The 26847-nt window shown below is 34.7% G+C and overlaps 1 protein-coding gene across 2 annotated transcripts; it reads left to right on the plus strand.

Annotated features, from left to right (window-relative positions):
* Positions 1 to 94: 94 nt before the first annotated feature.
* LOC120334964 (protein mono-ADP-ribosyltransferase PARP14-like) lies at positions 95 to 25741 on the plus strand. Of its 2 annotated transcripts, none has more exons than XM_078113085.1 (31): positions 95 to 161; positions 669 to 775; positions 1775 to 1910; positions 2531 to 2598; positions 3057 to 3231; positions 4158 to 4322; positions 4904 to 5112; positions 5611 to 5792; positions 6390 to 6518; positions 7242 to 7392; positions 8220 to 8346; positions 9092 to 9297; positions 9800 to 10055; positions 10466 to 10707; positions 11101 to 11269; positions 12385 to 12529; positions 13221 to 13437; positions 13835 to 14023; positions 14586 to 14687; positions 15110 to 15291; positions 15986 to 16139; positions 17134 to 17350; positions 17724 to 17954; positions 18237 to 18431; positions 18965 to 19101; positions 19328 to 19479; positions 19856 to 20051; positions 20873 to 21041; positions 21569 to 21705; positions 22430 to 22604; positions 23584 to 25741. In XM_078113085.1, exons 1-31 carry the CDS (start codon positions 122 to 124, stop codon positions 23859 to 23861), a joined length of 5238 nt encoding a protein of 1745 aa, XP_077969211.1. In that variant the 5' UTR covers positions 95 to 121; the 3' UTR covers positions 23862 to 25741. The 2 variants fall into 2 exon arrangements, with proteins under 2 accessions (XP_077969211.1, XP_077969213.1); XM_078113087.1 differs by having other exon boundaries at positions 18998 to 19101.
* Positions 25742 to 26847: the final 1106 nt, after the last annotated feature.

Raw genomic sequence — 26847 nt, forward strand, 5'->3', positions numbered from 1 at the left:
TCTATTTCACAGATGTGTTCTTGCTCAAAACATTGATCCATCAAAGCACATTGATACAGTGAAAATGCATTTTGAAAATAAGAAACGTTCGAACGGCGGGCGTGTGAAAAGTGTTATCAGAATGATTGATGGATTGCTCATTGTATTTGAGAGTAAAGAAGGTATGTTGATAATTGTGAAATAGAAATATTTATATTTGAAAATATCTTTGCAGCACTTATTATTTTATGATAGACAATAAAATAGTTACTGTATATTCTCACATATACGCCGTTCGAGCATATAAGCCGGCTCTCTGAAAACCGGTCTTAAAACGACGATTTTATAAAAATTCGCATATAAGCAGACCCTACGAATCTTACCACGTCGTACACACCTATCACAGTCAGGATATCAAATTGTAAAAAAAATAGTTAACTTCTGACAGAATAAAATAGCGAATACTAATTTTAAGAATGTTTATCTAAATTTTTCTGTAATTTTAGTTTTTTACGAATTTACAACAGTCAGACAAGCCCAATAAGACAGTCTAATCATGTGGTGAACCACGGCCTCTTATCCAGTTACCAATCCTTGTCAGGTGTAGGAATAATTTCACTGTTTTTTTTTTCAGATACATAAAGTTAAAGTCTGTTATATTCTTTCAATTTTTTTTTATCTTGTTTCAGATTGTGAGTCATGTTCAGGAAAACAAGATCAAAAGTTTGATGGAAAAGACATCTCTATATTTCCTAAATCAATTCCTTCATATTTTGAGCAAACCTTTATCATTGAGGTAACACTATTTTGAATCATCAGATTTACGGTATATGTATTTCTGTTCAATGTGCAACGCTATCACAGTCAGGATGAGATTTTTTAAACTTATCCCAGGGGGAGGGGAGAGAGGAAAAGATGGCTTAATCATATGGCAGCCTCTCGTCCAGTCAACAGTCCATGTCGAGTATGAAATTAGTTAGCCAGTCATTTCGGATGCATAGACAGGATGTTGGAAAAAGCCAAAGCAAAAAGTCAGCGGTTACTCAAACCACCCTACAACAACAAGGAGTGGTCCTGTTGCACATAATTATCCCCTGTGGGATGCAAACTTGCACAGGGTCATCAGAGGTGTTATAGAAATCGTATTCCTATAGCTCATCATATTGCACCCCATTCAATGTTCTAAATACTAGAACAAAGTACTATATAGTGGAATGTTTTTATGAATTTTTGCTTATCGCAACTATGCTTATTTCAATTATCCTGCTATACCAAATTCAATACTTCTTTTGAACATGCCCAACCAACACTAATCTTTGACCCCAGATTAACTATTCTTCTACTTTACCATTTCACAAAATTTTTTTATTCTCATTTTGAAAGTGTTATAGCGAGTTGGGGCTTACAAACTGCTTTATATGCTTCATAACTAATATTTTGATTCAAATTATTTTATTACAAAGTTCCAATTCTAGCCTAATCTTTTACAGGTTTTTTGAGACTAATTTTTGATTACTTCAACTACACTTAAAATCCTTGGCCGACAATTGACCAATGAGTTATGTAATTCATATCAAAATTTTAAAACAGATACAGTAATACAACCATTCCCTAAAAAGCATCTCACTTATTATCTATTTTACGTAATTAAACCAAGTATAAACAAGATGATTGGTGAAACATCCGATAAGCACATATTTTATATTCCAAATTCAGAAATATTATTCCAGAATGTATCCATAATAATAAATTATACACCACTCTCATTTCAGTTTCCCATTCATACCATTTACAGGGAGTTGGAGAAGCAACAACACAAGATACTTTGACAATGTACCTTGAAACTAGCTCTACTAATGAAGCGTCGCCTGTATCTTTGAAAAAACAAGATATACAGGGCGTTTATCTCGTAGAATATGGAGATGATTTTGGTGGGTTCAGATTCTCATTTCCGGTAAAAAATATACCAAATTTCTTGTTATGAATACCCTTGGAAGAACTTTACTTTATAATCCATATCATTAATCAGTCTAAATGTAGGGCTATCAATCAAGGATAGGATTTTCATATTTATACTTAATCATATCACCTTTGCCTCTCATTCGATTACAGTTTCTATCGGGTGCGAGAATAGTTAATCCTCCCAGCTATTTTAGGAGTTTACCTTTTCAGAAATACATTTTTGGGTACTTCTGTAGTATGTGTACCACGTTGAGCTTAGGCTGTAATTTTATTCTGATTTTCTATATTTTAGTTCTATTACGAGTTTGGGGACTGTCTGTGTCAGCTAATTGAATATACCTCCTGCCCATAGGCTTCTGTCCATTTACAAATCTTGATGTAAAGTAAGCGAAAAAAATTTGTTACCACCATATTGGTACATATATTTCTGGAGCGCCCATTTTTGAGTGACACCTTGTGAGTCTGCAAAATTTGCGCACTCAGAATATTTTTAAAACAGCTAAAATCCATAAAAAGTACAATATTTTTTGCATTCCTGAGAAATACCCAAATTCCTTTACACCTAATACTTATTATAACTTTCATACAGATATCAGTGAAAGAGATTCATTTTTGGAAAAAATTAGGAAGAAACCTTTGGAAGACCGGACTTTGAAAGTAAGCTGAAGTTCTTGCATCAATTATTGTTTTATTGATACTGGTATCAAACGATTTTGTTCAGTGTGACTACAGTTGGCATGGTAGCCAGTAAGCAAATGTTTCATTTTCAATGATTGTGAAAGTCGTACAAACCACTTTCCAGCAATCCTTCTCACGAAATCATCAAGCATAGGATCCAAAGCAGCGAGCCAGCATGTGAAAATAATGTACCACATACTCGAATGGTATATACTAGTGACTCAAACTAATCTCAAATCATAGTCAATTTACTTTAAATCAATGTAGTCATTACAAATGGTTCCTAGTCATTGCTAGTAGCGCCCAGATAATTACTCTTTGTCGCCACAGTGGGGCCAAGGTCCCAGTTTAAGAAACTTTGGTCTGTGCAGTGGCTGAAATATTCCTAAATTTGAACTTTCTTTTATTCCGTGCTTCTTTGCCATTACATTTTTCAGGCTTCAAGGCTTTTAAGAACTGATTGCCTAAAAGCATCAGGAATTCCAGATTCAGTAACAAATGATACAATCAGACTTACGTTTGAGAGTAAGAAAAGAACTGATGGTGGGCCTGTGACAAGAATTGATAGAATTGAAAATCAAATTACTTTGGTCTACTTTGCATCCTATATTGGTAAGTATTGAAATTTAGTGCATCATACTTTTTTCCAATTACCAGATTCGGTATAGGAATAGTTTTTTTCCCATTTTTTTTTCGAGAAGAATTTGCTAAAACCGCAGTCAGATGTGCTCATTCAAAACTAGAAGAGACTGATCTCAGAGTAAAGTTATGGATGGCCACTAAAATGATACATGCAAGACTTTTATCCAGTTGGTAAGGTTTTTTCTCCAAGAGAATTTGCTAAAACCACAGTCCGGTGTACCCATTCAGAACTAGGGGAGACTGATCTCTGAGCAAAGTAACAGGCAGCCATTAAAATGACCATAGCTACTGAAACTGTTACTAATAACAAATATCTACCACACCCTAAAATGGACCCCCCCCCCCCCCCCCCCCAGTAACTTGAAAAGCTGGGGAACATACTGTCGCCAACTATAAGGTTTTACAAATACTAATTTTTTTATTCACTATAACATTAGCCGCCACTTGAAAGCGGAACATGAATGAAAGCACCAATAAATATGACTCAATTGAAAGCATATCAAGTATGACTCAGCAGGTAGAACGGTACTAAGTATGTGTACCAGGTTAGGGTTAGGTCATAATTTAATTCCGATTTTCCTTATTTTAGTTCTATCGCGAGTTCGGGGACTGTCTGTGTTAGCCAAGTGAATATATCCCCTGCCTATAGGTTTCAGTCCCTTTACACAACTTGATGTAAAGTAAGCGAACAAAATTAGTTACCTCCATATTGGTACACATACCGGTACTTCTAGAGCGCCGGTAAAACACTGTTGTCACTGTCATTACACAGACACAACAAAGTTGGAAATAAACTGAATTATGCCAATATAAATGACCAGTGACCACAATTACTACATTCATTCTACAGTCGCCAATTTTGACAAAAAAATTAAAATTTCTGTTAAACTCTTTAGATACTGCTCGAGTGTGTAGAAGATTCAAAAAACCTAGTTCTGAATCAATTATTATTGGGCAACATCCTGTTGAAGTTGAATTGTATTTTCATTCACTCTCAAATCTACATAAAAGTGTTGAAAAAAGTGAAAACGGGAAAAATCTACGAAAAGGTGGCAAAAAAGGTAAAAAATAAGATTGGATTTTTTATGTTTATTTATTTTGTTTGAGAGGAGAAAGACAGTGAAGTGGCTTAATCATATGGCAGACTGAGAGGAAAGTGGGGTAAGCTGGCTCTCATCCAGTTACCAATCTATGTCGGGTATGGTAATAGGTAATCAGTTATTCATTTATCTGTGTGGGCTTCATGGTGGAGGAAGTCATAATTGACCAGCAGTTACATGAACCATCTCACGAAGGTGAGAAGTCTAGCAATCCTATTGTCCATAATTGTTTCTCATGGTACTTTGCCGTCACATCCCCTTTAAACATTTAGAATAATGCACCAAACATCAAGTTTCATTATATATTTTCTTCAATGTCCATAGACTACAGATGATCCCCATCGGTACTTTCTTTTTTATAACTTTTGTTAGAAACAAGACCCTTTCTGCCCAATGCATTATACCTTCGGTTAGTTGGTGATCATGGGAGTAACCTGCGATGCCAACACATCTTAGTTTGTCGCTTCAACTTCTATGCCCATAATTTTTTTCCGAAGCATGACTTTTTAATATTCACTCATTCCTTTTCATTTTAAATTCAGATCCACCCAAGCCTACTCCAAGATCTCAAAAAAATGAAACACTGAGCACTTACATTTACAAACCTGAATGTCATGATAAAATTTTCTTCTTCATTCGACTAACTAAAGCGCAAGTTAACAAAATAAAAGACGTTTTCAAAGATTTGGCCAATGTTGAATTGTGTCATACTGCAAAAGAAGGGAAATTTGTCAAGTTTGTTCCAGAAAAGGTATTAACCAGAAAAAGTTTACATATGTTGTAGCTGACAAACCTGTTTACGTTTAATTGAATCAGAATGCCATGAACTTATCTTTAAATTACCTCGTCTGTCATGTGTGGAGTCGTTTGCTTTCATTGTTATGAACAAGACTCGAATATCCGTCGCCTGTATGTCTTTCATTTCCGGCTTTTCTTAGTATTTAAATGTTTGATTTTTTTCTACAGTATAATTTAATGTTAGACTTCCTCCATAGCTGACGCTGCTAAATAACTATTACTGGTTTATCGAGTCTCCTTTCACAATAGAATGCATTTTTTTTATCTGTCTTTTGTCTGTACGTACAATGCGTATTTTTGGCAAGTGTAAAATAATTTACTGATTACTGATTAGTTTCAGTGATCTGTTGGAGTCATTATATGAGTTCATTTAGTCATTCATTTTGTTCAGTCTGTTTTGATTTATCATTTAAGGTCATTGGGGACATTTTTCCTATTGTTCTTTTTACAGGATCCAGGCATGGACACCCAAGATGGATTCGATACTGAATGCAAAACAAGATTTGATGATTTCATTACCAAGTTTTTAACTTTGACTCAAACATTTGACAAAGATAAATTAAGCAAAGCAATATCACTCAACGTTTGTCCTTATTTGAATAAACCAGAAACTAAGAATGATATCAACATCAGGTTAGTGATTATTTCACTTTTCCGTTTTCTTTTTTAAAAACTTTCAGTTTCTATTAAGCCGCCCCACTGTGATGTCACAGAGCTGTGAGCATGTGACATCACAGTGATAGTTCAATTGCTGCCATTACAAGTTAACTAACTGCAGAGGTGTAGCTGAGGCTGCCCTTTTGCACGTTTGGTGATTTAGGAGGAAGTTACAGTAGGCAATTTATGAAGTTTTGCCAGTCCGCTTCTAAATGCTGTTTTACAATGAAACAATTGCACCCATCTCATTAAACTTTGGCATATACTTTTGTTTGGTTGTATTTTTTTACTATATGGTGCATTAATTTTATGTTGTGATCTTAATATGTTTTGATGCACAAGGCCGCGCACTAAAAATATCATAAAAAAAATTGCAGGGAGTCTGTCATGAAATTTTTTTCAAGTTTGAGAACCACTGCACTAGACCATCTTACCCACATGTGTTAAATTTTGCATTCAAACAGGGTGATAATCAATGTTGTTCATAATAGATGACATAATATGAATCATTGTTTTCAAATACTTATTCTATTTACGACTGAATTTTTGTTTTCATGTCTTCAATTTATTCAGGTGGCAACCCAATCAACCAATAGTAACTGTAACAGGATTGAAAGAATCTGTTGATAAAATAATGAAAGAAATTGAAACTTCTATCAATTCAACTGTTGCTGAAATGTCAGTTAATGAAGAACAATACAGGTGAATATTCCCTTTTTGTGGAATGCCGATTTATACAGATAACTTTTAATGTTTGTTTGTTTATTTGCTTCATGCCAACATGTGTTGGAATTATTATGCCATTGCCATTATGGACAAACCCATGCAATTTGTAATGAAAGTTTGTTAAAATTCAAAGATAAAACTGATTATTCTTGATTTGAAATAAATCTGTCTTATTGAATAGACTCCATTCCAGAGTTTGGTTAATTAATAAACGTATGACTATGAAAATTTGTTTTATTTTCAAACCTTGACTGCAGAAATCTGAAATTGTGACTTGGTGGAAATTGAAAATTCGACTTAGGAATTAAAAAATATATACCTATGGTTCTGACTCTGGTATTAAAAAAACTGCCCCTGTTTCTAATTATTTGATGGGTAAAGAACTCGTTCTTTTAACAAAAAATATTAATCCTAATGCAATTCTGGTTGAATTGAACAGGAGCGCAAAAACGGCGAAAAGTATGTAAACAAATTGATATTATTACAGGAGATATATTCAGTTCCTTCCAATGGTTAAATAAAAATGATCTTGGGAAGTTGTAGTGGGGACAATAAATTATAAAGTATTTGAGGTTTCATTTTCCAAGCAAGCATCGCAAAGTCCACCATTCAACCAACTCCTAAACACTCGTTCCTCTTTACGAAGTAACTTTATTAAATTAGGGCTGTTTGATCCATATTATGCTACTCTATTGACAGAATTCTTACAAACTGCGGAATACTGTCCGAACTTCAAGCTAAGCATAAGAAAGTACAATTGGTACTAGATGATACAAAGCACAGTGTGACGCTACAAGGACCTGAAGTCGATGTTTCAAGGATTCAAATTGATGCTTTGACTATATTGAATGTTAGTCATGAATTTTTTCATATTTGTTAGGGTAGCATAACATAATTCTTATTTTTTTCAATTGCTTTGTTGGAATATTATATAATACTTCTTATTAGCCGGAGGAGAATTAGTCTGGGTGATACACACAGTTTGCAATACCAGTAACGTTAATATACTAGAATTTAAATAGGTTTAAATTTGGTTTGAAGTGGACATAGCTACCATTAAAATGAAAAATTTAAAGAGAAGCTGTATCAAACCAATACTTTCAACTGTTCAACTGGCCACAGCACATTGTTCATGGTGCTTTGACATAATGCTCTGCAGCCCTCAAGGTTTATTATCTGTTTTATCCCGTGCATCATTAAATGTAAAAAGTTACTAATTATATGCAAATACAAGTGTCTGATAGTGAAAATAAGACGTTCCTATTGTATCCTCTATTATGTTTAGTGAAACTAACAAGTTTGTACCAGTTACTGTTTGGTCCAAATGGCTACTGTTTTGCTCTTCCCTGGATAATATATGAAAATAAACTGTAAAAACATTACTTGAGTTTACGTATATCTGAGTCAAATTTTTAAGCCATAAAAATCACTCATATTCAAATTACAGAAATAAGGTTTTTAAAAAAACTATACTGGGTTAGGAAGCCCATCAATGCATCTGGAACATTGAAAATGAACTGCGTATTAACATATATAAACTACCATTGTATCAAGACAATAGTTAGTGATTGGATTTCCATACAAATTCTTTTCATCTTTATATATTTACAGGATAAAAATCAATCCAATTCTCTTCTTGACATTTGATTAACCAATAAATTCCTCATTTCATAACAGACTGTTGAAAAAAGAAAATTATCAGATGTAGATGAGAGCATAGTTAGATATTTATTGGAATCAGCATCTCAGTCTAACATCGTCATATCAAAAATACAAGACAAACTGAAGATCGATAACATCAAAGGTATCGGTGGTTATACTGTAAATATAATACTATTAAATTTGGGCGTGTGAAATGTTTTTAAGTGTGCTTTTTTGTCTAGAAGTATATTGAGTGCCCGACATTGCGTTATATTACGCGAATATATGTTATTTTTTTCTGTTCCGGCCATTTCAATTTTTTGCCGGTCGGCGAGTACATTTAATCTAATTTTACCGGTCCACCAGGGTAGAAAGGTTGGGAACCGCTGGCCTACTTCACATCAAGTTGTATAAAGGGACTGAAACATATGGGCAGGGGGGATATTCACTTGTCTAACACAGGGAGGTCCTGAACTCGTAATAGAACTGAAATAAGGAAAATCGCATTGAAATATTGGCCTAACCCTAACCTGGTACATACACTATGAGAGTATATAAATTTGTTCATTAACACTGACTGTGTTCATATATTAACATAATAGATAAATACAAATAGCTGACACAATGAAATAATTATTCAAATTACAAACAAATGATAATATAATTATAGTATATGTCATATGAAATTGTATACTGTACATGCTGGTATTTTATAAGGGTCTTCTTTGTAAATAAAATGAAATAATGCTTTGCAAGGGTTAGCGAATGCACTCGCTATCAAAGCTCTGATTACGCTGTGTGGGTTCTAGACCCAATTATGAGGGTGAGGGTATTGTCTTTTCAATTTTGCCCGTCCCCCTCCATGAAACAAACATGAAAATCATATTATGCAACTCGTTTACTTACAGCTTCTCTCGGAATTGATGATGACGAGCTTTGTTTGAGAGTTCGGTCAGATGACGATTTCAAAAAAGCCATTCGTATTATCAAAGAAATGGTTGCCACGGAAACAATAAAAACAGACCAATCTCGATCGAGTCTGGTGAAATCTCCTGCATGGAGAGGATTTCAACAAAATCTTAAAAAATCTGGAATATACGGACTTTATATAAAAGTAGGTGGAAAATACACTGTTAAAAATTTGTATTGAATAATATGCTGGTTAGATGTAGCAGGTTCAAACTCAGTTGAGTTCTCCCATTTTCATGATTCTTTCCACTTTTAAAAAATCACTTGCCACCTGCTCCTCTACAAAAATGTATAGTTTTGCTTTTAGTGCATTGTTATTAGTTAATGCATGTGCCACGTTTAATAATAAAAACTAAAAAAAAGCAATAGAATGAATGTTTTACAGTTGAAGTATCGAACAAACCACAGTCAATTTTTTTAAAATTAATTTAGACCATGAATCAGTTAATTTTGTGAAAGAGGATTACTGGAATCCTCACTGCTGTAGGATGGTTCACGTTACTGCTGGCCGGTTGCGGCTTTCTTCACCATCGAGTCCATGCATGCGAGGTATTTTGATAGAAGAGCAGAGGGCCATAAGCAATGGCAATCTTTGGAAACATGCCAAAATTAGTTTCTATTAAAATGATTTTTATGTTCTTTTTCAGCCCAATCAAAGTCTCATATTAGTATCAGAACTTTCAGAATTAAGAATTTTGAAGAACAAAGTCAACTCATTTCTGGATGAAAATTCAATCAAGTGCATTTATATTACAATGAAATATGGACAAGCAAAATTTATCGTGGAAAGATCTGAAGAATATTCTACTGAGAAATGCAAACAGAAATCAATAAAATGTAGTTTAACTCCTGAAAACGGAGGTGGATTATGCATTGAAGGAAAAAGGAAACCACTTGAAGATGGTGAGGTTTATTGCGGGGGCAAAATAGAGGATCTTAAATGATAGCCAGGGTATTAATGTGTTAGAGTTAACTGTGTTGGCAACGCAATTCCACATCTCGGCTTCGAATCTCATCTCAACCAAAGTTGTAATAAATTGGGTTGGCAATGCCAAACAGCGAAAAAAATGGTCCTTCTAATTAATAGTATGATAATAGGATTTACATTTTACGTACGATATTATTATAGAGTAATCAGAGTTGTGATGACAAGCACATTCATAATGCTTGGCGTGATGCCTCATGTGTCGAGCCATATTATTAGGCTTCTTCTCAACTTTCTATTTTCAGCTTGTCAGCTCTCTTTTAACAAAAATAAAGATAAAAACATCTCATTGTGCTATTCTAACTTTTAATGTACGATATTATTACAGCACATTCGGCACTAACACTTCTCCAAAATCAAGTGACTGAACAGACAACCAATCTAAACATCGCTGGAATTAAGGAATATTTTCATACTAAAGGAGGCAAAAAGTTTTTATCAACAACTGAAAAAATGAATGATTGTATCATTTTAATGTCGCCCCTCTGTGAGGAATGGGTTAAATTCAACCCAGAGGCTAAGCAGCAAGCTCCTGTCCCAAGGTCGAGAAGTAGAAGGCCTGCTTCTTCGGTGAGTGTGTAAAAATTGGCTATGTTAATGTATAGTTAATCAGCGACAGCAGTTTATCCAGATGCTACCAGTAGTACTTCTATCTGTAAACAATCTGTAAACTATCATCCCTAACCTTGGAAAGACATGCAAACAACCTCATTTTTCCCCATTAGATATCACTGGCAAAGTACTCTATTCAGTAATAGACGAGGATACTTTTCTTCTGGCTGTGGGCAGTGATATGCACCTCACTATGACGATGAAGAAGTCTATCAATTCTCTTGCACAGAATTATCTTCTGCCAGATTCAAACTTGTAGGCTTAGGATGGGTGCTCGATAATGACAACACATACCTAATACAATGCTACTTTACATTACTTTGTTTAACTTCTTATTTTCTTGTCACATAGAATACAAGGGCACAACAATTGGCTTCTGTGACCTTGGCAAATTCATCAGTGACCTTGACTGTTTGGAAAGTTGACATCACAAAGCATACCTGTGATGTCATAGTAAACACATCAAATCCAGAATTAAAGTTGTTGGCAGGTGGAGTGTCTGGTGTCATCAAAAACTTAGGTAATGATTTGGATTTCATAATATTTATTTGGTACACCTGAAATATGCGTACCAAGAGGCAAGGCAGCAATATGCGGACATCGGAGCGTAGTATGTGTACCAGGTTAGGGTTAGGCCATAATTTTATTTCAATTTTTTTTCCCTATTTTAGTTCTATTATGAGTTTGGGGACTAACCAAGTGACTACCGTAGTATTTGTAGCTAAAATTATGGCCTAACCCTAACTTGGTACACATACTTCAGGAGCGCCAGTTATTTTAAAGCATTCTCCACTTAGTAGGTAGGTCCAACATGGTAACCACTAGTACTAAGCCAGAGGTTTCATCTGATTTCAATCGTTGTTCACAATTTTCATCTTTATTGAAACATTAGCTAAGTATATGCACAACACAAACTTTTGGACAGTTAAAAGACTATATTGTGCACATAAATATTTGTTTTACAATACTACTAAGTAAGTAAAAAACATTAGTAATACTACACACAAACACGAAGTTGAATTCCTCAACTAGAACTGTTGAATTCCCTGTTTAAGCAATCATGCTCAGTTGCTCACTGCCGCGCCCTATTTTTAGAATTTGTCTCGCCCCCTCCTCAAATATAACTACCGGTATTTAACAATAAGCTACAAATAGCATATATTTTATTCAAAAGCACGTTGAAAATATGTGGATGGAATCGCAATCTCTCAACAATGAAGAAATGTAAATATCCAAGAAAAGACCGTCAAAATCAAATCTAACAAATATTTTTATTTTCAATTAGTTTCATGCCGCCGCAAAAATTTGTCTATGCCCCCTTTGACAAAACTGTCTCAGCAGCAAATAAATTCCTTAGTTGCACTATTGCTAGATGCAGTGACAATATCGGTCCCACATCTGTTTTGCAATAGATGATGCCAAATAGTCTCTACCTTGGGTGTCGTTGCTAAATAACCAGCTTTGGTTCCCCGTGGCTTTCAGTGAAATTTGTATTCAATATTATTCTTTGAATTTTGCTTTTACTTCACTGGATGGGAAAAATAAACTTGACTATGACTGTATAATATACAACAATGAATAAACTGCTCGGTATAAAAAATTGAAGATTATTTTATTTTTACATTCTATATCAAGATGTCAAAAATGGAAATCAAATTCAAACAGAAATGAACAGAATTATAAGTAGTAACCGTGGAAACCTTCTGCCTGGTGATGCAGTTTTAACTGGGGCTGGAAATTTACCTTCTTGCAAAAAGATTGTCCATGCGGTTGGTCCAAGGTATGTGGATGTTGTTATTTTGGAAATTCGTTTAAACCAGATTAAGAAACCCCCGTAGAAATTAATGAAATGCAAAAAAGTAAAGTGAATATAGAATATCATTTTCATTGTTATTCTTGGCAGAGAGAAGTCAAGAAGGTCGCTTAATCATATGACAAACCATGGCCTCTCGTCCGGTTACTATTTCATGCTAGTTCTCACAAAGTTGTGACTTCAAACAAGGCTCTGTACATGCAGTCAATAATTTCTGAAAAGCTACTGTTTTGTTGCTCACAGTCTGCTCTGTTATTTGTTTTAGATCAGTGGTTCTCGAACATTTTAAGTCGTGCACCATTTTTAGAATTTGTCAAGTCCTGTGCCCCACATCAAAAAAAAGGCGCACAAGATCAAATCTAACATTTATTTTTATTTTTAAATATCTACACAACCCATAAAAAAATCCACGGTTTTAGATGCATTCACCTGATAATGGAGGGGGAAGCTGTAAGTGACCAGCAATTACCTAAACCACCCCACAACATAGAAGTGTCCAGCAATTCTCTTGCACATAATTATCCCCCAAGGGATTTGAACTTACGCATGGTAATCAGAGGTGCAATGAAAAGTGTATTCCTAATGATTAGCACAATGCACCAACCGCCAAGCTAAATTTGTTCAACAAAATGAATGTCCTTCTATTTTCCACACTTAGATGGGATTCTCAGTCAGATAGAAGTGATCCGTCTCTCTTGTTGAAAGCCTGTGTTTCAAAATCCCTTGAAGAAGTTGAAAACCATCAACTAAAGTCAATAGCCATGCCAGCAATTAGTTGTGGAGTTTTTGGTGGAAATGCAAGAACCTGCATTCCGTTAATTTTAGAAGCAATAGCAGAGTATTTTAAAGATACCGCTAGTTCTGTGATAACAAAGGTAAGTTTGATGAGTAAAATAGAATCAATATTAGAAAAAAAGGCAACGAAAGAGCGTACATTGGTGCATAGGTGACGCATATAGTGAGTATATAATACAAAACGATAGAAAAAGCTTGTTGAACCTATAAAATATGGTATAACATGATTGTGTTATCTTAACAGTCCTGCTAAAATAGATATCAAATTATAATATAGGCCCTATCAGATGCGATTACACGAAACTAAATCGCTATTCTTTCTCTATACTTTTGCACTAAAAGATTCGTTCATAATGTAACATTACTGTAGTAGGAATGAAAATGACCATTCTTTTCAATTAAAGAGTATTGCCACAAAATACAAATGTTATTTCAGTAAGAATTCATCTGACAATTAGATTATTAACTTATTTTTAGATCGACCTTGTTGAAAACAGCAAACAAGATATTCTTGATGAGTTAGTGAGGAATATTAAGAAACATGGGACGAATTCTTCCCCTTCAAATTCTACGGCCCAGTCTAACCAAAATACTCAACCTCAGGTTGCAAGTTTAAATATTTCATGCAATGTCTCATTGGTACAAGGAGATATCACAGCACGTAATGTAAGTATAATTCTAATATAAGAAAGTAATGCACAAATAAAACATTTTTGGGCGCTCCAGAAGTATGTGTACCAATATGGAGGTAACTATTTTGTTTGCCTATTTTACATCGAGATGTGTGAAGGGACTGAAGCCTATGGGCTGGAGGTGTATTCACTTGGCTAACACAGACAGATAGAACTAAAATAAGGAAAATCGGAATAAAAGTATGGCTTAACCCTAACCTGGTACACATACTACGGGAGAGAATTTAAGAGTTGGGATGGCATTGCATTTCTCAGGATTTATCATGGAGTAGGGTCTAGCAGTCTTGCACTTACCGTAATAATTCCCCACAGTAAACGAACCTTTGAACTTGCACAGGAGGACCTTTTTCGAAGTAAAAGATGTGAATAAAGCAGACAATGCTACTTGTGTAGGGCGTTGTTTTGAGCGCAAGTTGTGAATAAGCGTACAAGCGTCACATAAAAAGTAGCAACTACATGAACAAGGACATTTATAAAAGGTTTGCACCAAAATTTTCTAATAAATGAACCAACAAAAGTCTGTTTCCACATTACAGGATGATGTGATTGTTAGTATAAGTCCTCCAAAACACATTGCTGACATGAGCGGATCTGCTGTATCGAAGGCTCTGTTGAAAAAAGCTGGACAGAGAATACTCGTAAGTTTTAATATCGATTCATTTGGAACATAATTCTAGAGCAGTGGTTTTTGAACTTATTAAGCCGCTCCCCGTTTTTAGAATTTGTCAAGTCTCATGCCCACCTCAAAAACAACTACCGGTAGCTACAAATAACATATAGTAAGAGAAAAGTATGTTTTTATTGAAAAACACGTTGAAATACGTGGATGGAACTAAATATTCAAAATGAAGAACCACTATTTTAGATAGAACTTAACTTTTGTGCAAAGCGTCCTAAATACTGTAACTTTTGGGTACAATTATACACAAGCTAAAGTGTTAAATAAATTTCTTTATTTTCATAGAATTAATTAACAAATATATGGGTTCTGTTATTTTTATTTGCAACTTGTTGTATGAGTCTTGTTCCCAACATGTCAAATACTTTTATAAACATTCAGCAAGAGTGCGCTCAAATAAACTCTCCATCCATGGGACAAGTGTTTGAAACCAGCGGAGGTGGATTAGGATGTCAGAAATTGTATCACGGAATTGTTGGTCATTATGCTGCAAATACATCGGAAGCAATTGTAAAATCAGTAGTGAAAAACTCATTGAACATGGCAGACAGGGCTGGATACAGGTTTATACATTTACCTACCTTATTTATTATAATTTCTTTACATATATAATAATTTTTGATACACCTTATTTTCTGGCTGATAATTCTTCCCCCTAAATCAGGCCAAAAAACTTGTTCTAGAAAAGCGACTTAATAGCTGAAATATATGGTATCTTGAATATTTAGCGGTTAAAGGAAAACGTTAGACTTGACTATTTTGCAGTCTTCAAATTTCTTGAACCTTACCCAGGGTGTTATAAATTTGGTACGCAATGCCCAACTGGTAAGATTCCGATCATTTCTGAATCTTCACTGTTTGGGATTATTTATTCAATACAAACTGTATCAGGTGCATGGGATTTGAACCTGAGATAATTACCTCGTGACGCTAACATAGTCATGCTCTTACCCACTAGGCTGTTGCGCCCATATTTAAAAAGTTAAGTTCACCCAGCATGTTGTTTTAAATGATTATTGCCGGTTACTATAATTCCATCTCTAGAGCTTTCACAAAATAGCATAAATAATTTTTTTACGATTATTTGCTTATGGCCCTGTACAGAGGCGAATGGATATTATAAATGAATTATAATATAATAAATAATAATAATTAATACTTTGGAATTCAAAGATGGGGTTTGACCTGTGGCAGTTCAGAAGAATAAAGAATAGATAGAATAGATAATATAAGTATTCAAAAACTTTCAATTTACAGGTCGATTGTTTTTCCTGCAATTGCAACAGGAGGATTTAAACATCCACCACAATTAGTAGCTAAATGGATGAAATCACAAATATCTAAATTTAATGCAACGAATATTCAGAATATAACTATTCTACTTTATCCTGGGAACCAAGCTGTAATAAATGTAAGTAATGTTTTTTTTTAAATCAAAGTGGATTGTTTTGGTTATCGGTAATTCATCCCTGAACAAACAAGGTCCTGTATAAGCCTCCACTTATGTCTTACAATATGTACAAGCTATTGCATTTGTAAGGACTGGGTTCGGCATTTCTCATCGTGGTAAACCATGCAGAACATGCAAAAATCGTGAAAAACACCCAAGAACCTTGCAAAAACCGTGAAAATCCATTTCTATTGACTCATAATCTTCATTTGTTGAATTACTATCCACTGATAATCACTTGCTGAGGGGAAGGTAAATGCTCTCTCAGACACTCACTCAACAAATTTATGGGTGGCCCTTAAATTGCTTAGAGTTAGTTAGATAGTTTAGATATGAATCTGAATCTACAATCTGAAAATACAAACAAATTAAAAATGGAGAATTCTGGAAGGCGAGCAAAGCGAGTTACTGAAACTATAAGTGGCTTAGCCATATGCCGAACCATGGCCTCTCATCCGGTTACATGTCGAGTATAGGATTAGTTAGTTAGTTATTTTTGGAAGCATGGACTCAGTGATGCGGGAAGCCGTAATCAACCAGCAGTCATGTGAACCACCCTATGGAGGCGAGGAGTCCAGCAACCCTCTTGCACATAACGAGGCAGCGGCGAGCGTAATTCTAACACTTATCACGATGAGCCGCACCTGCAAGTTTCATTCAAAACCGAGAGTCAATATTAAAAATTGTTTTTTGTTCATATATAACCAAACGCTTATAAGGTTTGCCACTATTTTGAACTTACTACACCTTGAATATCATTTTTTACCAGTATAAGGCTTGCTTTATATATATTTATAGCTTATACAATTCAGACAATAAAACACAATTTTACAATTGCACAGTGGTTCCTCGATCTTCTATATGTTTCATTGGGGTTCTGCTCCACCAAAATAGTTGATAACCACTGCTATAAGGAATTATAGCATAGAACTGAACTATGAACTGTTTTATACAGGCTTTCACAACTGAATTCAACCAGCAATCGGCTTTTACTGCTTTTCCATCATATTACAATCCACCCACTTCTTCAAGCACTTCGTTCCATCAGAAAATAAATTCTACTTCAGCCAAATTTGGCTCTGTTGTTGTGTCAGTTTATCAAGGAGATATAACAATACAGAATTGTGATGTTATCGTCAACAGCGTACATTCAGGCTTTGACGTTACTAAAGGTGAGGAGCAGAAATAGCTTAAACAAGTTGTTTTCAAACTTTCATCTTTTGTAGACCACTTTCAGAGACTCTAAACACTTGTGGTCTCAATACACATGGATGCCTTTGCTCATGGCCCCCTCAGGGGTTGTATTCTGTGTTATTGCTTCTATTGTTCCATGATTGAGTGACTTTGGTTTTCTCTCTTGCTCTCCTTCTTTTGATGCTTAAGTCAAAGACATTTTGCTTATCTATAAACATTGTCTATTATCCGAGTTGACGAAACATCAATTAGCTCCATGGCACTTCAGAAGGACAGAAAGCCCAGGCTGAGTATACTTGGCTTGCGCCTATCAAAATCGACTCTTGGAGTATTTTTATATTTATATTTCAGGAATGATTTCATCCAAAATTTTACAAATGGGTGGCCAACAAATCCAAACTGAAGCTTCTACTGGGAAAGGTTCTTATGTTATTACCTCTAGTGGTAACTTACCTTGCGGAAGTATCATACACTTGGTGGTACCAACAGATGCTAAAGATCTTGAAAAGAAACTTGTTGAGGTTTTTGATGCTGTGGAGAAAAGCCAATATTCTTCTGTTTGCGTACCTGCTTTAGGAACAGGTGTGCTCAGAAACTCATAATAAGTATACTAGAGGCTTTGTACTAGTAAATATTTCTTTACATCAATGTGTCGGGTAGCTAAAAAGTCACATCAGCGAGGAGTCAAGTAAGTCACTTACTTAGAATCATCTTCCCCTTTGACCAGCAAGGAGTCCATCACATCTCTCACACATATTCATCTCCAATTGGACCAGCAAGGAGTCCATCATTTCTCTCACACATAATCCATTTTGAACTAGTAAAAACCAAACTTCACCAACTGTCTATTTTTTCTTTGTACAGGAAATCTCAACATGGACAGCATCACAGTTAGTTCAGTGATGCGAGCTTCGATTGAAAAGTTTGTTCGATCAAATCCGAGATATCTTCAACAAATAAACATTGTGATTTATGATCGAATTATGCTGCAAGACTTTATCGACGCAATTGTAAATGACAGCACAAAGAAAAAGGGCTTTTTCACAGGAATATATGAGAGTAAATTATGGTTGATTTTTTGTCTTTATTTTAATGTTGAATCTATCTGATTTGAATGCTTCTCAACATCAAATATGAAGTATACTTAACTACATTCCGCACACTTTTTTCGTGAATTCGTGTTTTTTCTATTTCTTTTTGAAAAAATTTTTTAAGCTTTCAAGTTGTGTGGTGTTTATCATCTAACAGCTGTTGTGCTATTAATTTGAACTGATTCAAATCTCGAGTCGATCAATATTCACGAACGTGTATTCCACCTTCTTTATAGGTAAGGCTGGGCATTTTCGAATACTTTATGATTTCAGAGTCAATCGAATGTTTTTTTTGAATCGAATCGAATATCAAATACTTGAAAAATAACTAAATATATCTAGTGTTTTTTTCATATTGTATTTGGTCCTCCAGGCACAAAATTATTGACAGACAGTTCACAGTTCGCAGCAAAATGCATGAATACACCTATAAGGGCACCATACTATTTGTGAATTTTCTGACTGAGAATTAGCCCAGTAGAAATCTATGTGTATTTTCAGCTATTTCTGGTTATTTTACATCTTCATCATCAGCTCCATCAGAAGCCAAAGGATGGATACCTCCTCAACGACAACAACATAAAGATGAATCCTTGAATTTGTACTTTTATTCAACCAGTGAAACGAAGATACAGCAGGTTGGTTCATTGCGCTATGCCATGATTTCCCAAACTTTCTGTTTATACCCTATCTGTCATAATCACTTCGGCCTAGTCAATAGTGTTAATCAAAATCTTTCGTGTTCAGCCTTGCCCAAACCCTTGGAAGGAACTGTGGATTCTTAGAATACCACTGCCATCAAGCTTATTCTTATGGAGAAGTAAATAAATTACTGGTACACTCATCATCGGTTACTTGTTTCAGGCTATTAAAAGTGTTACTGAGGAAACTAACAAGGTTGTACAGAAACAAACGATTGATGATGATGCAATTGGTAGACTATCGTCATGGGAACGATTTGAAATTTATGAGGTTGCCAAGAGAAACAAGGTCACTATTTCAGATGAGTCAAACAGGTGAGTGTACTGATATTAGATAGGATTTGTGTATTTATTCCAGAAGAGAGGAACCTTGAAAAGATGGCATAATCATACGACAAACCACGTCCTCTCGTCCGGTTACCAGTCTATGTCAGATATGAGCATAGTTTAACACTTATTTGTTTTAGATGCATGGACATGGGAATCTTTTAATTTAACATTCGTGTTTGTTCATAGGATCAATATCTTAGATAGATAGATATATTTTTAAACTCTGCATACACACAAATAAAAATGGAGGAATTCTGGAATTGAAGTAAAACTTTTGAAAAAGTTTGAAACATGAGTCATGTCAACTAACACATACCAGAAATAAGTTTTTTTCAATTTTAATTTTAATATCAAAATTTAGATACATAAAAAGATTGTCAATCGAAGGCATGACGGCGAATGTTTTCAAATCGTGTGATGAAATTAAAACTGTTCTAAAAAACTTCGTATCTGCTGAAACCTCATCACAGTATGTTACATGGCAAAGACAAACTTCTTCAAATAGATGGGATAACTTTCAACTTCGGTCTGCTCACGTCTTAGAAGTTGCTTACAAGGTATATAGGAAGAAATATGTATATGACTAAAACTTAATTTATACGGTACTCACGTAGTATGTGTATCAGGTTAGGGTTAAGACATGGTTTTATTCCAATTTTCCCTATTTAAGTTCTCTTATGAGTTCGGGGACTGTCTGTGTTAGCCAAGTGAATACCCTCTGGACATAGGCTTCCGTCCGTTGATGTGAAGTAGGCGAACAAAATTAGTTTTCTCCATTCCATATTGGTACACGTACTTCTGGAGCGCCATTAATACTGGTATCTTATAAATGCCAGACTACACTTGTACTAACTGTATTAATCCCACTTCTTATGCTAACAAGTTTCTGAATAAAACACTGATAATGAATACTGGAATCTCAAATTGTGGTGTCCCAATAGTATGAATTCTATTCTAGCATATTCTTACTCTAACTCTTTGCCTAATATTTCATATCTATCCTAAACCAGCATAAAGCATGAATCGTATGACGATTAATGATGTATGAAGTTTTTATATATCTATCTCAACCCAGAACAGTGTTACAAATAGGACAAATGCTGCACATGAGGGTGAAATGTTGTAAGTGGGACATGAATTTTTGGCTGGTTCATAATACAGTTAGTTACAGCTACCTTCACCAATAAGTCTATACATCTGAACAAAGAAATGGCGAACTAATACCATACCTGACATAGATTGATTACCGGACAAAAGGCTTTGGTATGCCTCATGATTGGGCCGTCTTATCGAGTTTTCTCTCCCACAGAATAAATTTAAATATCCTATTCCAACATCATCACAAAAACAAAAATATTATTTATTTTTTTCAAACTAGGCTCGCAATGGCAACAAAACTGATCCAACATTGAACAGGATAAACGTTCCTTACTACAAAAACAATGCACTGCACAGGACTATCGTTGACCTTTCTACAGTAGAGAATGACTTGCATGGCAGCAATCCACCAAAAGTTCGAAGAAAAATAAATGAAAAAAGTGCTGACGGTTAGTGAAAGTTCAAACAATCATATGTATAGGTATTAGCACAAGGATGGAAAAAGTTTTTTTGTAGGGGTCGCATTGAGAAAATTACCTAGTTAACTCTTAACTGTGATAGTGTCAATATAAATTTCATATATCATTTAAAAATATATCTTAATGTTGTCTGTAGCGGTAAGAAATTTTCTTCAAGGACAGGAGGTCACACAAAATGCTTTGGCTTGCTGCATGCAGTTCGTAGTTTGCCCATCTCTGCTTAAGCCTAATATCTATGTAAATAATTTATGTGGTTCGAAATTCTTGCATTACGCTTGCACAAATTTTATACTGTAGTGTCTTCTTCCTGCTAGAATTATCAATATTCTTTCATCAAGTCCATGCATCTGAAAACTAATAACTGCTCAACTAATTCCATACCCAACACGGACTGTTAACCGGACGAGAGGCCATTGTTCGCCCTATGATTAAGCCGTCTTATTGGCTTTTTCTGTTCCATGGGATAAATATGTGAATCCTATCTTATCTTTCTTAAGATGTTTTACCTGACTATTGGTCTGACATGAAAGGACAACAACTGATAAAAGTTAAGTTGAGTTCAACATCTCCAGAATATCAAACAGTTCTCACAAAATTCATAGCATCGGGCCAATTTCATCAGACTATTATTCATGTGAGTTCAAATTTATATTTTGGATTTGTAAATATTTGAGTTTAACAAAGCTAGGTTCCTACTTTCAAGGTGCAATGGTCTTGATGCAGGGTTCCTCCAACTGACCCTCAGCCAACCTAGAAGGGGAATAGAGTGATTCTTTGAAGGTTATGACTATGAACAAAAGCCTCATCTAGTTATATGATCATAATTAATTCAATTTGTTGACTGTAAAGAGCATGGGGGACATAAAATAACCGATGGAACCGCTTCATATGCAAAACTTTTTTTTTTTTTTTAAAAAAGGCAAGGAGCCACAAGTCTTGAGTCTCCAGAAATGGGCCACAAAGCATGCAAGTTTGATAAACACTTTATTTTTAGTATTTTCATTTTATATCCTGAGGAAAAGTAATAGGAATATTGCTAAGATGACTTAATCTTATGGCAAACCATGGCTTCTTATCCGACTAGGAGCACAGAAAATAGTTAACCGGTCATATGTTTCAAAGCAGCAACTTGGGTCTTGACTCTTGAGCAAGCCATACCGGATCATAGTTGTATGAACAGCTCGATGATGGCAAGGATTCCAGCAATCCTCTCGCACATATTCAACATGAGATTTAAATCCACGATCCCATGGTGGGTTGTTGGTGTAGTGATGATAGGAGTTTTCCTAATATTCAGAAAGATGCACAGTCACCACCAATCCTGAAAGACCTAATATTTGTAAACATTTCACTACCAGATTGAAAGAATACAGCATGTATCCTTGTATAAGCAATATGCTGCCAAAAAGGCAGAAGTAACAGGGAATCTCCAAGGATCAGGAGTTCAAGTTGAGAGAGAATTATTCCACGGAACGACTGATGAGGATAAAATAATTCAAAATGGATTTGACAGAAGCTATGCTGGAAAAAATGGTAGGTAGATGCATGATGTCGAAATTTTATTAGATAAATTTCAAATTTCATTCTTTGTCTGATATTTCTGTCGCAAGAGTAGATTTATGTGAATAACCCTATATCGTGCTCTCATTTCGATGACGTCCTTAGTGCTTTAGCTAACATTCAATATAGTTGTTATGGTGCCATCCTGTTCAGTGCCAGTTGATTATTTTTATCCGGCTTTGAAAAATGCAAAACAAATTTTAAAACTTACATTGGAAATTGAAGCAGATTTATATATTTATTTTTAAAATTATATTCATAAATGAAAAGGTTGAAAAAATAAAACACATTTATAACTGGTATACTTTATTTTAATTTTGTTTATTAGGACTAATTTATTTGGCCCTCAAAAAGCTCTCAAAATCATCAAATGGGCTGATGCATAAACGACAGTGCGAATTTTTGTGATTAGATTTTCGATTTGCACAATAAAATCTATACTATCGAAATATGAATGTTCTTAGAAATTAATTTGTAGACTGATGATAAAACTTCAATATCATCATGTAGAACAGTATTTTTATAAAGATATTCAGTTATGTGAGACAACTACTATCTTTCCTAATCACACTGACATGAACAGGGGTGATTATTAGCAAGAGGATTGCTGGATTCCTCGCCGCTATAGGGTGGTTCACGTATCCGCTGTACGGTTACGGCTTACTCCACCATCAAGTCCATGCTTCCAATAACAAATAACTGGCTGCCTAATCATACCTGAGATAGACTGGTGACCGGACGTGAGAACATGGTTTACCATATGATTAAGCCATCTTATTAGATTTCCTCTCCACCAGGATAAATATGTAGAATCATGTCCTAGCTCTTGGGACTTTAGAGACAGTAACTTCATTCTGTGATCAATCTGTTTTATTTCAGGATGTACGTATGGCCTTGCTTTGAGCAACTTTCTTCATAAAAATAAATTGTAATGGGATGAATTTATTAACAGCTACTGCTTATGGAAAGGGTGTTTATTTTGCTCTGAATGCAACTTATTCTCAACGTTATGCTCATCCAAATAGTAGAGGAGAAAAAAGAATGTTCCTAGCCAATGTCGTTACAGGATATTACTGTAAGGGAGATTCAAGTATGGTCGCACCACCTCCGAGAACAAACAGTAACATTGATCTGCATGACAGTGTAGTAGATCGCATCTCTGCTCCTACGATATGGGTGATATTTAAAGATGCAAGTGCTTATCCTACATATCTAATCACATTTCAATAGTTTTTTTAAATAGTTAAATAGCTTGGACATGTATCTAATCATTTTTCATGCATTAAAGACTATGATATCTGACTTACCTGTGGAGACGTCTGAAATATATTCATTGTCCCACACTTGTATGCTTCATATGCTTGCTCTGCCATTTGCCTAAAGTTTTATTTTATATCTATCCTAACCCAGAAGTGTGGGCTTATCTATGTAGCTAAAGCAGAATTTGTCACTTATGAGTCGTGGATTTGCTATTTTTATTCTTTCCATTATATTCCAATAATTATGTAGATATGTAGAATGCTAAACTTTGTGTCTAATAATGGACAATCTCATCAGACTGTTTTATATTAATAATGGCTAATTAGTGTATCAACATCTGGTAATTCACAGTACTTAGTGATAATTTTCGGTTTCAAAATTTTAAAAAATATCACGAATTTTGCAAGCTGTGTGTATATATATATATTTTTTTATTAATTGCTCATTTCAGCCTGATTTGTGCATAAAAAAGCTGTTTTAATTTATGCGATGGGACCAAGGCTATTATGCATTTAATGGTTCAGGAGGAGCCTGGAATCAGCACTTTCATTACCCCATTTGCATGGAAGTGATTTTAGAGAAAACTAAAAATGGTAATTACATGAAATACTCCGTGATGGTTCATCAATATTCTGTGTATATTTAAACAGTTGAAACTTGTTTCTAAAAATTTTCCTTTCCCCATACCTAGCATGGCCTGATAACTGGACAAGAGGCCGTGGTTCGCCATGTGACTAAGTCGTCTTGTTTCCTTTCCTCTTCCAAAAGAGAAAAATATAAGCTTCTTATCCTAATCAGAATGAACGAATTGAGAAGACCCTGTTTTTTTCTATAAAACATGAAAGGTCTTTACGAGTCAATGTATGTCCGCGAAAGTTTTTTTTTTAGTAATGAGTATATACAAGCATTCCATATGAAATTAACATATACCAGTTTGTATATCACATTCGACTTGTCTATTGAAATTTTGCAAAGATTACTGAATAATATTATTCACATATTCTTCCATCCAGAAGTTCAGTTTTATCAGATTATTTTTTATAGGTTGCTGTTGTAAAACATTTTTGTGTAAATTTTCGATTGGCAGGTTGCAATCTCATTTTGTCTGTGAATGAATACTTACGTGCTGTGTGGACCAAAGACAAATAATTTGCTCTTTCTAATAGATGATAGAAAAATATTTTCGAAAAATGGATAAAAAATAAGTAATATAAATTGGGTCATGTTTATCGAAACACAGATTTATTTTGAAATGCAAGAAAGTCGAGATAAACAATGATTTGGTAGGTTTTCTATTTTCATGTTTTTAAAATCCAAATTAGGGCTTTTTTTAATTTTTTTAATTTAATTTTTTTTCATTTTTAATTAAGCTATTCTAAGTTACTTCTAAATACAAACACAGATATCGAATATAATTAATTTCGTACTGACTCGGACGTTTGACTTCGTTTCGGAAAGGAGCTTACCCATTGTTAAGTATAAATTGGTATATGCAAATATAACCAGGAAAATTAATGATGTATTTCCCAAACTATGCATTCATTAGTTGAAACACTAGGCGTTTTTCAGTCGTATATAGTCGTTGATGTAATATGTGCTAACTTGTTCTTGGAATGCTTTGATAATCAGCAAAACCGTTATTAATTTTCTTTTGTACCCTAAACGACTACTGCAAATGGGTCACATGCACCACATCTAATCGTTACATTTGGCCTTCAAAAGCTATGTATTAGATTTTTGCAAAGCTTGCAGTGTTACAGCAATATCTTATTGTGACATGTGAGTAACTTGATTTTAAAATAGTAGTTTTCTTCAATCACATGCATACTTTAATATACTGATTTGATTCATTTTTTGGTCAATTGATGGTTGAAGGGTTGGGCTTCATAGGAATAGCCAATCCGCTGAGGGGCGTATTATGTCAGTATACGAAAAAATGCAGTAATCAACTAAAAAACTGCCTTACTACACTCAGACAGATTACTGAGCGTTCACACACAATCAGAAACACGTTTTATCAACAACGCACTACTAAAAATAATCATAAATATGCCAGACTTATCTTTGTTATGCTGGAACTTATATTATGGTTTAAAACTCCGGTTTAAAAATGCTTGGGAAAGATTTGTGGGGGCATGAAACTTTGGGCTATTATTTAGGACGGGGTTTTGCAACAGGTGACTCGCGGGCCACATCCCGGACCACCAAGACATTTAATGTAGTCATCACTCAGATTTTTTCCATCAAACATAAAACTCCAATCAGACAGTTTATGTTCAAAAAGGTGCTCAAATGGGTGAAATTACGTAATGTTTTTTGCTCTTGTCGATGCGTTAAATCTTTCGTTGTTTAGCCCAGTACCTGTTTGTGTAAGGCTAAGCTATGGCCACATTCTCTCCGTTTGCCTTTCCCGCGCCACTCTGGTTATCGCAGGTGTATTTCGTCAGTTGAGGGTTGCTACAATTTTTGCTAAAGCTGATGTTAACAAACAATGCAAGCACTTAAATTTTGAGTGTCCCGCTAAAATGTTAAACAAATAAAATTTCGCATTTTGAGAATTTTTAATTCGTTGTTTACTTGGAAAAACTAAATCTTTTGTGTGGCTCAGCTAGATTTCCGAAGTTGCTTATATGGCCCGGCTGCAAAAAATGGTTTCACACCCCTGATTTAAGATAAGCACACAGTTTATAAATTATGTTGTCGCCGATGGGTGGTTGGGTTGGCTGAGGGTTAAATTGTAATTAAATTTATATGTCATTTTATCTATTCTTTAGCTAACTGATCTAATTCCACAACTAACTAGCACTCATTGAGACTTCAAACCACAAACAACCTTTTATATATTGAAAGTTCAATCATGATAAACATACACATTACGATTTTAAAGACCGAAAACAAAAATTATTTGAAACGGCATCTTTGCCAGATTGTTTGAATAGCACCAAGTGTTAACATA

Source organism: Styela clava, chromosome 1, assembly GCF_964204865.1.
Source record: "Styela clava chromosome 1, kaStyClav1.hap1.2, whole genome shotgun sequence".
Classification (NCBI taxonomy): domain Eukaryota; kingdom Metazoa; phylum Chordata; class Ascidiacea; order Stolidobranchia; family Styelidae; genus Styela; species Styela clava.